This window comes from Zonotrichia albicollis, chromosome 3 (assembly GCF_047830755.1).
Source record: "Zonotrichia albicollis isolate bZonAlb1 chromosome 3, bZonAlb1.hap1, whole genome shotgun sequence".
Classification (NCBI taxonomy): Eukaryota; Metazoa; Chordata; class Aves; order Passeriformes; family Passerellidae; genus Zonotrichia; species Zonotrichia albicollis.
Genome location: NC_133821.1, coordinates 96,086,333 through 96,100,160, shown reverse-complemented (window position 1 = coordinate 96,100,160; position 13,828 = coordinate 96,086,333). Strand labels below are relative to the sequence as shown.

At 39.6% G+C, this 13,828-nt stretch overlaps 1 protein-coding gene across 6 annotated transcripts in view; it reads right to left on the bottom strand.

Annotated features, from left to right (window-relative positions):
- Positions 1–13,828, bottom strand: part of ARHGEF10 (Rho guanine nucleotide exchange factor 10) — a 124,510-nt gene that overhangs the window by 43,451 nt on the left and 67,231 nt on the right. For all 6 annotated transcript variants that reach the window (XM_014268530.3, XM_074538176.1, XM_026794781.2 and 3 more), the window contains 2 exons: positions 11,669–11,814; positions 9,185–9,360 (listed from right to left, as the gene is read on the bottom strand). In XM_014268530.3, coding sequence (XP_014124005.1) covers positions 9,185–9,360; positions 11,669–11,814 — 322 coding nt within the window. The remainder of the gene's footprint in view (positions 1–9,184; positions 9,361–11,668; positions 11,815–13,828) is intronic.

The following is a 13,828-nucleotide window of genomic DNA, read 5'->3' as shown; positions in this document are numbered from 1 at the left end:
CAGGGTCTCTGAGCCCCCTGGCAGAGGTCCTGCCAACTCTGACACCCAGAGGGATGTACTGAGTTCTGACAGCATCCCACTGCTTAATTTATAATGCCCACCATTAGAAAGGACAAGAATGGAGACTGTGAAAGACAATGTTATATCTAAAGTAAAATAGTTTCCTGTAGACTGAAGACCTTCATAATTAATATAAAGAAGGGAAACCAGAAACTATTAATAAGGCCCAAGATTCACTCACTGCAGTTGAAGAATTCTTCCACTATACTTGGTACTAAATCCTGTTCCTATAGATACACTGGTATGCAAAACACACCATTGCTTTACAGCTGTTAGTGGAAGAGAACTTATCAAAGCAAGAAACAACATTCTCACAGGTCTAGTGGAGCTACTTTTCTAAGTACAAACAGAAAAGGAAATCTTTATGTGCCATTTTATATGCAAGCTACCTATTTCAGCAGTAAATAAACAGAGTTGGCAAAAAGATTGTGAATCTTGGAAACACCAGAAACACGAATTCATTTAACAGTTCATACTGATGTTATGTAAACGTGTTTCCTTTGCAGACTCCCTTGTCCCAGAACAACTAGCTTTTGCTAGAAGGCTGGTGATGAGGGCCCCCTTCTGTACTAAAACTTTATCTTGCACAGAACTTGACACATTGTGGTGGTTTGACCAGGAAGCTCAAACCATGACACACATCCAAGCCACTGTTATACACCAGAGGCACATCCATACCTCTGATATACACTGTCCCCAACAATTCTGTATGAGTGCTAAAGCCAGTAAAAAAGTAGATGAGGGTTTTAGATGCTGAACTACCAACTTCCTGAACACTGTGTTATGCAAGCAAAGTCCCTGACAGCACCCACATCACCACACCCCTCATATCTGTGCCTTCACTTGCTCACTCATGCTCTTCCTGTTTCCATAGATGTATCAGAGGAGGCCATGGGCAGGTTCAGTTTTCTTGTTTCTCCTTTATGAGAGTTTTTGAACAGCCAGTTGAAATTTGACTAAAATAGTAATAAAAAAAAGTTGTCTAAAACCCTGGCTTATGACCTAAACAAGTTCACGGGTCAATTTAAAGTTCATCACAGAAAAGCAGACATTCTGCCCTCCCTGGTTTGCTTTTTCATGCTAAATCCAACTCATGATCTTCACAGCTTCATTCACCCAAAAAATCTGAGCCGCCATAAGTCAACTAGGTCTCCTGATACTATACCACACTCTCAGGTCCAAACTAACCAAGTTTTTGAGTGGCATCAGTCTCCAGGTTTGGAAATTTAAGCAAATGGGAAGTCAGGAATGATGTCAGAGAACAAGAGTTTAGTTGGCAGCCATCAATGAAAAGCTGCTATGTGCAGCTACTCGCACATATCCTTGCAGTACAACCCTAACTTAGGCTTAGTAACCTCGTGTGGAAAGAAGCAGCACAAGAATATACAAAGTATTAGGTAGTAAGCAATAAACCCCTCAAGCTTACTAGAATGCAAACTATTCAGTTCAGACATGGTGTAAGCAAGCAGTCACGATATAGTCAGGACTCTCTATCATCAACCACCACGAAGAGCTTTATCATAAACATGAAATGACACTGTTCAGTCTAATCATACTTTAATCATGTATCCATCTAAACATAATTTATGTTCTTAATTACTGAAAGTTATAATCTGAGTCTCTCAAACTAGTGTATTAAATTAACTCTTCTCACTGCCATGCACGACAGGGGAGTTCTTCAGGTCCTAATCACGGAACCAAATACCACACAACACCCAGTACACAGAGTAGAGATGGGAAACAAACCTCACAAGTCTCAACTCTGACAAAGTATTTTTAACATACTTTACCTCACTGTCAGTTGCTAGTATCTTTCTCTCAACTGGTAATTACATGAATGCTGAGACCTGTCTTTCTCCTTGTACCAGATCCAACACTGAAGAAATAGGTTGCATAAAGATTACCATCTAACCACAAAACTGCTTATTCACATTTCTTGAGGAACAGCAAGATAAAATCAACAGCTTGCAACTGGAAGCATTGAGTAAGGTATTGAATTCACAGTGCTATACCATTTGTGAATAAAATTATACAAAATAATGCAAAACTACCAAGGAAATGTAAAGCCTCGAAGACAGTGAGAAGTAGTTCACACATTGAGAGCATGGTTTCAATATTATATTAAGCTCCAGCTAATCCTGACCACACTGGGATTTTCAGATATAAAAGGCTATAAATATTTTTCCTTCTGACAGAAGCAGCTGTACTGTGTCAGAGATTAAAGCAGCAGGAACTTGAGGGAGAAACACTGGAGCCCTGATATGCTCACTAGAATGGACCCCACAGCCTGGCTCCCCAGGGTCACACTAGCTGGGACAATGGTCAGGGGTCTTCCTGGACAATGTACTGACTGCAGTTCCTGGCTCTGTTCCCAGGAAAAGGAAAAATGCTGTAAACAAAGACTTGAGAGTGAAAGAAAAGAGGTGCTGTGCTCTTCTTTGCCTCACAAGGCCCAAAGAGGAAGGCTGAGGACAGCATGGGCCTGGAAGCCCCTGCCCTCCTAAGGAGGGAGAGAAGTCACACAGGACCTCTGGGATGCACCTGCATGGCACAAAGGGTGAGGGAGAAACTGGGTGCAAAAAGACCAACACTGATATAAACAAGCAATGAAAGCGCACATGGGAAGCATTTAAACAATGGAAGTATTGCAGGGTCCCAAGACAGGGCAGCTGTAAACTGGCCAAGCTTCCAGAGATTTACACTGGAGCTCCCACCAGACTATAACAAGTCCTGTGGAAATGGCAATGTGAGGAGCTCACCTCCCTCTTTCATACCAGCTGGGTTTCTAATAATTTTACTACTCTGTGTCATGATGTGGATGAGATCCCTGGCAATAGAGAACAAGGTTTATAGGAAGTGGATGACAAATCCTCTAATTGCTATAAAAGATACAAAAAGCAAAGAGAAGGATCTCATCCTGTATGGGTGAGACAAGCATGTAACACCTAAATTGATCCTTGCCTAATCCACTAGATAGAAACTTATGTCTGCTTAACAAAGTCAAGTATTTAATGTCACCCCATTTGCTCAAATGACAGGCTTTTTGGCACTACGGCACTACATTTATTTAAACTCTTAGGTCTTTAGTTTGTATATATCAGCAACAATTTACATTTATAAACATATTAAATATAATTTAGTGTGTAGTATTGCCTTCGATAACGTTAACTTTAAAATAAAGCCTGACATTTTCATTGAGATTAAAGCTAGTTCAATTAGCAAGTCATGCCACATATTTCTTTCTAAAATCTTATCACCAATGCTGGAGTTGACATGTCATTTAATATTAGTTTTGCTTACTCTGGATATTGTATTACTATTGCTGTGCCTTAGAGGGATCATAAAGCTGACTTTTTTTTTCTTCCCCAATTCTGTATCTCTCATTAGACAAACCTGCAAAAAAAACCAGCTTTAAAGACAATGGCTATCACAGCAGCACAGTCTTCACTTTTGAAAAGAGATGTCATTCTACTGAGCAAGATATTGACAGAAAGAAGTGCACACACTTCTATCCCTCCCTGTTTATAGAAGTGCACACTTCTATCCCTCGCTGTTTCCCTAGCAACACTCAAAGGCCCACACAAAGTGACTGGATCAAGCAGAAGGAAACATGGAAGAGAGAAATCATTTCTGCACTTCAGCATCATGTCACTACTATATTTGACAGTAAACAAACCCCACAGGGATCAAGAACACAATCAAGGGGAAACAGAGTACAAATGTACCCCTGGAACTCTGAATAAGAAAGGGGAAAAGCTGTGGTTTAGCAGTGCTGAGCTTTGCTCTCAGTTACAAACTGAAAACATGTGAAAGAAAAAAAATGACATAAAAATGCAGCCACAAGCATACTAACCTGATTTTTGATGTCATTGTTTTCTTCAGAGCTCATCACTGCATGGATATATAAGACAGATGAGTCTGACTCATTTCCCCTTTCAGCCTTTAGACATATTGCTCAAATTGATATTTCTTTGCTTAAGTAACTGTCTATGCTGTCCATGTCTCTTAATGAACCTGATCAGAGCAGAACACTGCTGCCAGACACTGGTTTCCCATCCAGACACAGCATGATGCCTAGCCCTCTCCCTTTGGTTCTACAGAGTCTCTCCAGTCTGGTCTTCTTAAATAAAAGCCCTGTGAGAAACTTGTCACTCACCCTTTTCATTCTTAGGGACCCAAGAACAGGCAACTGGGGGTGGTTGTTGCTGCAGCACCAAACTGGCATTTGCCTCAGCACAAACCACAATTCACAACCCATCAACAGTTTGCATGAAGCGCTGCAAACTCATAACATGTGCCAGAAGTCTGATAAAATGAAACTCTGGCCAGTATATTTGACTTCCATTCCTATATTCCCAATTGAAAGGCAGTGAAATACACATATTCACAGTGATTTTATGTGCACATGGATGAATTGCAAGGAAAGATTGTCTTCTAGAGGGGTAATACTGAGTATTTTGGTAAGAAGTTACAAATTTCCCCTTTGACTATACTATTTATAGTTTTGGAAAATATTTATAATATTTCATATCAATGACATATTAAAAACAAGCTGTATTCGCTGTGCTTTCATCCATCCTTTTTTTAATGTAAAAGAACAGGTAGCATTGACCTTTCTTGATGCCCTCTTCCCACATATTCAACCCAATTGGGAACCTGAAGAGGTCACAGTCAACTGGAACCTGGCAAACATTGTCCCAAGGCAAGAAGGATGACTATGGCAAGTACATGCCTGTCAGTCCCACTTCAGTGTCTGGTAAAGTTACAAGGGTTATTCTGGAGGCAGTGAAAAACACCTGAAAGACAACAGTCATTGGTCCAGCCAGAACAAGTTCATGAAACTGAAGTCCTGTTGAAGAAACTTGATTTACTTTTATGATAAAGTAACCCAGATAGTTGATCAGGGGAAGCCAGTCAATATGAACTGTGATTTCATTAAAGCTATTGATCTGAGGCTTCTCTCAGGTCTCAAAATGTCCAGTACACAGCTGGATAAACACATCATGTCATGGGTGAGAAACTGGCTCATGGGTCAGGCACCAAGGGTTATTTATTGTGAATGGGATGGTAGCACCAGACTGGTGACCTGTCAGTACTGGTGTTTCCCAAGGCTTCATTTTTGGCTCAGTGTCTTCATAAATGACTCCAAGGAATAATGAGAACTTTACCAATGACACTGAATTGGGAGGAGCTGTCAACTCCCTTGAAGGCAGACAGACTCTGCAGAGCAACCTTGACAAATTATAGGGCAGGGCAACTACCAACCATAGGCAGTTCAACAAGGGCAAGTGCTGGATCCTGCACATGTGACAGGGCATCCCTGGATGCAAAAACAGACTGAGAACAGACACTGGAGAGCAGCCACACAGAAAGAAATCTGGGGATCCTTGTCAGTGGCAAGTTGAATCTGAGTCAGCAGTGCCCTGGCAGCCAGGAGGGCCAGGATGTCCTGAGAGGCATTGGGTACAGCATCACTGGCCAGGTGAGAGAGATGAATTTCTTACCAATGCAAGTAAATCAAAACCAAGAATATACAAATTTCTGTTCCCACTGAAAACATTCCCCTGTTCCTATATTAATTCAACTTTCCCATACTATGATTGTGTCTGTGCTTCTGCACATGGACTAACTGGGGTGAAGAGAACAGCAACAGCCTACAGAAACAATACATGGATTTACCAGGGGAAAAACTCTTATCTCACATCTTTCTGCCAATGGTTCTATGAAGAAAATTAACACATCACACTTTCTGCCACACATAATTAAATAACTGCTTCCACAAAAACTGTCTGGGATGCCAGAGCACCACACAGACTTTCAAGCAAGACTAACTCCAATACATGAAAGAGGACTTCGACTAATTTGCTAAGAGAAATGTAATTTTTCCTGAAGACTGAGATTGTGAAATGTTTATTGGTTATGACTGCAGGAAGCAAAAACATGTTGTAATTGTGCTCCAATAAGAAAAAAAATTAAAATTGTACAAATAAAGGACCCCATCAAACAGCTAAGACTTCAATCCCTCTTCATGTTCATAACTATGAGAATTTGGTCTACTGTTGGTGCTAGGGGAGAACAACAGGAACAAGGCAAGAGTGCACCAAGGACAGGGCAGTACAGCAGAATACACTCAAATAAAATTTTCCTGCTTTGCCCCATACACCCTCAGGCCACACGGTTTTTCCTACCAAAATACAAATGGCGTAAAACCAAAAAACAGCCCCTAAGTGTGTTCTTCTGTAGAATCCAGAGAAAAAAGACTGCTAAACAAAACTCAGTGGGGTAGAAAACTGCCCATTGATGATTTTGCCAAGTGAAAACTAACTTCACACAGTCCTTGCTTTTTCATCTTAGAACAGTACTGAAGCATGTCTTTGATTTATTCATACTCATAACATTGTTCAACCTTTCAGTTGCTTATTACAGGCTGTACAAGATTAATTCAAATTTAGCTATTAATTCAGCACCGAAAGTAAAGTTTGTGTCTTTAGACTAAACTGCTTTTTCTTGCAACATCACAGAAAACTGGAAGCACCAACTGCATTTACTCAAAAATAAGCAGCAAGATACAATTGTGACAGCTATCTACTCACACAAAATGTTTCAGTGGATAAAAAAGTGCCATGATAAGGGAAATGTAACTAATAACCAGTAATCCTCGCAAGAACACAACCTGAATCCATCAAGAATCCTTGCTAATCACAGCAGCAATGTCAGAATACCAACTTTATAGGAGTCAAGGACTCAACCTGGCATGTGGCAGATACTAACCAACTATTCTCAGTCCTGCAGAAATGCATTAGGTAATCCCTCTACTACTTAATGTACTGCTTACACAGAATCATCATAATTCTGTATCTTTTCAGTACCCACGAACTCGATATGTAAGCTGAAAATCAGGTCTGAGAAACGGTTCTATGTCTCCGGATTTTGCCTGTAGCATTCCAAACTGTTCTTGATCACTATTTTTTTATTAAAACCACATACCATGAGGCCACTGGGATTTCATTATATACTTTGAAAACAGAGGGAGACAATTTTATGATGACTGCAAAGATATTAAATTTCAGGCAGAGTAGATAGGATTTCTCTGTTATCACTATGCAACATGTAGTAAACACCCAGTACTCTCATTAATGATGAGATACTACCATATTAAAGATCATGTCATCATCAACTATGAAATGCAGCAACTTGGTGGGTGTAAATAAGAAGCAACACTGAACCAGAACACAGTCTTACCAGTCTGACCCTCTGCAGGAAGGCTGTGCTTTCTGAGCTTCTGTAATCTTTAACAGCCAGCTTAAACTGGAACTAAGGAGACAACTCTACAGAATAACTAATTACCTAATTAACAATTAGGTGTGTATTCAGACTTGTCTATAAAAGCCAGTTCAAACAACTCTGCATTCAGAATAACAGCTAGTGCAAACACAGTAGTATGTGCAAAAAAAAGGCTATGATGTTCCTCCTTCATGACTGTTTATATTTAATTTAGTTGGATCATTTTCCAAGAAAGTTTGATTAAACCAGAGGGAGGATTTTTTTCAGTATACCCAGTATCCTTCCAATCCTTTTTATTTCTTATCTTTTGATCCCTTTTATTAGAAGACTGAATTAATATAACAGAGATTACCAAGAGAAAAATTAGTTCAGCTGACATTTTACCTACAGACTACCATTTAACCTGAAGGTTGATTTACAAATGATGTACAAAGTAATTTCTTTTCTTGTGTGATTTTGTCACCAAACATGATGAAGCTGAAAAACCTCAAAAGCCAAGAGGTTCAAGTAAGTCATACATGAAGTTTGGTAAGGAGTTTTTGTTTCTCCCCTCAGGCTTTTCTTCTCCATATCACCATGCTGACATGCAAGGATTTGGTCTTATCAGCTGTGAAACTGTTGCACAAAAATTATAGTAGGAATATTCAACAATCTGTTCCTGCCACACTCACCTACAAAAGGGACCCCCAATTCTAAGAAATAGACTTATTTATATAGTTCTCCCAGGGTTATGCATACAGCAGCTGGTAAATGATAAGATAAAGGCTTTAATCTCATTCTCCAAGTAGTCCCTTGTTGCTTAAAAGAAGTTACAAGAATTAAGTCATTCTTGAAATAAAGAAATAAGTGCCCATAAAATTTTTTGTAGCTATTTACAAAAGGAGGAGCAGGAAGACCTGACAAAAACTATCCTGGAGAATACAGGGGGTAGTAAATGCTACATTGATGCTGTAGCATTTATGCGTCCTTATAGCACAACTGTGGGAAAATTCATTAAGCCAAGGGTGCAATATTAAATAAATGTACTGTGAAATAATGCCTAGAGCTACCAGCACTGAAATCCATGTGAATTATAATCCATGAATAGGAATCAAATTACAATCTAGAGATATTCAATGCATTTAATAATACAATATTTAGGCAATAAACAGGACACAGAAACAACTCCTTATATATTAAAGTCTAGCTAACAAGCAAAGTCTTAAAATTCATATTTCTTTTGAAAGCAGTTGGCAGATGTGTAGGAGGGATTAAATAGCACAGAAGAATTTGTAAACTTCAGAGCTTGAGGTCATTTTTGGAGAGAGGCTAGAAGGAAATCACCTATTAACATATAGTTTCAAAAACATTCATTAATGTTTTTTCTGAAGCACAAGTTTGAAGGGCAAGATGCCATGGGCTTGAAAGAACTACCCTGCAGTAACCACTTGTGTCCAGACTCTTAATCACAGCAACAGGGTGGTTTGGTTATTATTGAGAGAAACTTCTTTGCTCTAACTGTGGGATAAAGAACAAAGGCAGAACCAGTGACCATGAGACCACTGGCGCACCACATCAAACTCCCATTTTTGCATGTCAGCACTCTCTCATGCTGTGGAACTCTTTACTCATTCATGCATAAAATTCTAATCTACAACAAATACAAGTAATTCATGTTGCAAGGCAGGAGCCTGGCTGTCACTTTATGCATTCTCAGTTTCCAAAGAAAGAGGCATTACTACTCTTCATGTTACAGAAATCTTCACCAACAAAATGCTTTCCCTTTGTTTTCAGTAGTTCACTGAATTTCAAATATAGATTTGAAAATAGTCTGTAAAAGTCAGTAACTCCTGTCACTTACTTGGCTTAGAGTTAATGATGACATTTTCAGCAGGGAGCTGGGGTGGGAACCTGCAGTTTTCTCCTTGGCCCTCACTGCTGCCATACTCTATCACGTCCACTTGTCCCAGCGGTACACTCCACTTCAGTAAATACCTCTGACCAGTCGTCGTGGTGCCACTGCTTTCATAGGAAGAGCTGGAAGATGCACAAATTATGGCTGTGACAAGTAACTGTGTTTCAGGGCATACTATTCATTATTTTAGCTTCTAAAATCTGCTGCTAATCAGCTTGAGTACAGTGCACAACTTGAAGCAAATACAAGTATCAGGCTGACTTTTGTGAATGACCTTCCCCAGCGTGCAAAGAGCAGCCATGCAGGTGCAGATAATCTTGTGTGCAGGTACCACAGGACTGCCTACAACAGTCCTTACACCTTCATAGCAAAACATAAGTGACCATCTTTTAAGATCAATGTGGATTCTGAAATCCTAATACAAGTGCTTGGGATTATACTTTGGCTCCACATTTTCCTGATTTTTTTGAAAGACTTCTTTTGAGGCCCTAATTGCTGTGTTTAGGGAAGTAGGGATGATGGAACGTTTGAATGACTGCTGGCAACAGGAAGGACAACTGAAGGGCTGACAAGCCAACATTTCTGCCAAGTCCCACAGCCCAGACTGTTCTGTATAGTAGACCTCTGCAACTGCTGCAGCTTCCAAGAGTAATCCTGCCTGAGCTGCTGCTTAAGAAGTGTGCATCACAACAGGCATTTTAGAGGAAAGAGCACACTGAGGAAGCTCATTAGGAATAGAAATGACATAAGCATTAATTTTAGTTTGTTTCCTTCATTCCCTTATTCCCATTCAAGAACATGTAACAAACATTTATTATAAAGGACAAAGGAGATGTTAAAGTAAACAAAAAAGGTTTACTTCACAAAACGGATTACTGAAATCCAGAAGTCAGCTGCTTGAGAGAAATCAGCAAAATGCATTTATTGAGAACAGTAACTAAATGCTGAAATTCAGCTAGTAAGCTATCTATGTGCAACAGAGACTTCTGATTCAATGAGGAAGCACATATGAACAAAGAACACAACTGCCACAACTTAAACAAATATTTATAAATTCTTGACCTAGCTCAGAAGTAACAAAAAAACCTAGGCAGGACACAGTTGTTCAATCACTAGAGATAGCATCCACCCCATCCAACTGCTGTTACTTCAGAGTCAGGCCACCAGCTCCTGCTGGTCATCTGTGCTGTGTGCAAAGAAAGACCTGAGGGTCGTGTCACCTGTAAAAATATCTATCTTTTGCAAAGCAGAAACACTCAAATGTCCCAGGTGCCTAGAGTCCACTAGTTAGAAAGGAATTTTCTATGGCTTGCAAAAGATACATACTTTTACAGAGGGCATAACCCTCAGAGACTTGGCATGATCATGAACTTTTAACTTTAGCGTTTTAATGGAAAACAAAAACAGACTGCACTTTGCTGCTTCAAGTACAAATACAGAAAATCCAAGACTTTACTGGTATGAAAGAAGATAAAATATGAATAGTTAAAAACAATATTCAAGTGCTATGAAGAAAGTAAAGAATTTGTAAAGGCAAGGACCACAGGATAATTGACATGAGCTTCTTAATTTTCTGAAGTGTAGTTATTACATGGCACTTCTCACTCACATGGACATGAGACCAAGCAATCACACACTGAGAAATATATTTACAGGATTCACACTTCAGTAATGAATTAAGATAGCAACTGATATTATGCTTAAGAAAAGCTGTTCTTGGAAGATTTGAACAATCCACATTTTCTTTGTCAGAATGTACCATTACATAAAACAATTTATGATTCAAGCAACATATGAATGTGAACAAAACCTTGGCATACACAGACGTTTAGTAACATTAATAGTTACAGCCAACAAAAGCACAGAAGGAACTATGAAAAAAGGCTTTTTTCAAAGCATTTCACCTTTAATCTTTCAGTGTTTGATCCCAGAGATAATAACCCTTCCCCATCTGGAACTTTGTTAGCAAGTTCCAGGTTTTTTCTGTCAACCCACATTACCATTATGGATTTTGTTTTGTTTGTTTGTTGGAGGTTGTTTGCTTTGCAGAGGATGGTATTTAGAAATTGTGTCAAGTTACAAATCTGTGTGCGTTACAGTCTGAATTCAAGGAAGAAGAGAACAAACTCTTACCTTGGGGCATGCTTGTATTCCACCTAGCACTAATACATAGCAGTAAAAAGACACTACAGATCATTTCTACCTGTCATCTCCAACTGATATAATTTTCTTACAAATTAACTCTAGAACTTCCAAATATCAACCAGCAATTTGGAGGGCTATAACAAAGCTAGTGATCCTTTTATTATGACTACTCCTAGAAACCATTAGCCACAGTAAATACAACAGCACAAAAGCAATTCAATAAATGTCATTTTTTTTCCATCTGAAGTTCAAACAATCATCTAAATAATGTAAGTGAAATCTTACCGAATATTCACTGTTGCACACATCAGCACATCATTTAACATGAAAAGGCGCCGTTCTTTGGTTTTAATAATTTCTCCTTTGTCATTATAAACTGTCTCAACCATATCATCAGTCCGTATGAGGTATCTGTTCCCACTGCTGAGTAGCTGGATTTTGAAAACAGCATTGTATATTACACACAGTACAACCAACATCTAGCACACAGAAAACAAAAACAATGGGTTATCACTTGCCATCCTAGCACAAGTGATTGCAGGTGGATTTGCCAAGGGAATTAGGTCTCTCTGTTAATTGGTAACAGTAACTTCTGCTGTCATCCATGTGGACTTAAAGGGCTTTGCATCTTAATGTAGACCATGGTTGCTCTGGGAATCTTCCACACTGATAAATGTTTCTTGGCAAAATGAACAATTCCTTCCACAATTTCTGTGATTTCCTTGCTTAGTCTCTTCTTTCATAGTCCACTGAAGACCTACACATTATTCCAGCAGCCCAGAGTGGGAGCCAGAGTGTGAGGAGGAAGTGTGATCAGCCTGCTCTGTCCTCCTGGACTCACACAGGTGAGGAGTGCAGCTGGCAGGGCGTCACACACTGTGGAGAAGATGACATGTCCAAGAGATTCTTGGCATGTAAACTGTTCCTGACATTTGCCTTCAAGGGCTGAGGATCAGCCACTGTGTGCAAGTATGAACCAATCCCTTACATGTCAAACACGTAGTGTCCCACAGAATAAAATGTCCATAACTCACTAATTTTCTAATCTCTTTCACCACCTATTTCACCCTGGCTGGCATTGTTCCAAAACTGTATATGCAAATATACAGCTTAGGAGGGCCAACCATGTCCTGGGGGGCATCAGGCCCAGCACTGCCATCCAGGCAAGGGAGGGATTGTCCCACTCTGCTCTGCACTGGCCTCACCTGAATATAGTGTGCAGTTTTGGGTGCCACAATGTAAGAAAGATATTAAGCTATTAGAGAGTGTCCAAAGGATGGCCTCAAGGTGAAGGCCTTGAGAGGAAGCTATGTGAGGAGTAACTGAGGTCACTTGATCTGTTCAGTGCGGAGGAGATCAAGGGGAGACCTCACTGTAGTATACACCTTCCTTGTGAGGGGAGGACTCCTCACCCAGAGGGTGTTTGGGCACTGGAACAGCTCCCCAGGGTAGTGGTCAAAGCCCCAAGCCTGACATAGTTCAAGAAGCATTTGGACAATTCTCAGGCACTTGGTGTGACTCTCAGGGCTGGTCTTGTGCAGAGACTGGAGCTGGACTCCATGATCCATGTGGGTCCCTTCCAACTCTGCTGATTCTGTGATATTAACACACAAGGCCTGTGGGACCCTGTGAGATTTGGAGTGACAACCCATGTATATATTAATGAATCCACTGCATAAAACACAAAATCTTGCAATCAATATCAACTGACAAAAGGTAACCTGGGCCACCTTTTCAAAAGCACATTCTGTGTCTTGGAACTATTTGCAGATGGTTAATAGCTGCTTCAAGAAGCAGGATTATGACAATGAGAAAAGAAAGTAAAATGTCTGAATTTTCCATCTTCTAATGCACTTAGAATGGAAATACTGTTCCAGTATGAAAATTAATTCAGTATTCCATAGCTTAAAATAAGAGTTTCTGGTTGACTATTGCTTTCCTAAAAGATGTGCTTTTTTGTACCTCCAAAAACAACCTCATTCCTTCAACACATCCCCACTACTCTACCTCAGAAGGAGTCCACAATATAATAAATTGAAACTTCACAAAAGCAGTAATTGAAGCATTTATGTCTCAGTTCATGGGAAAGAAGGAATCATTTATGATACAAATAAAACAAGGATATATATATCCACAGTATAGACAGCTACCAATGAACTCAAATAAAAAAGATTGTTCCTTCCTTCTTACTGAATGTCTTCTAGAGTTCTTTTCAGACATTTCTATTGTATTATGCAAATATATGAATGAGATAGATGGAGATTTTCCCTAAAACAAGGAAGATGTTGAATGCATTCAATAGCACATCCTGAAATGCTTCACAGTTGGGAGCACTGCTGTATAAGGACATGGACCCTTTCTTTACACAGGAATAATTCCCCACTTCTAGGATAAATTAAAAGTTGAATTTTTCCACATAGAACACGTACATGAGATTTTACTATA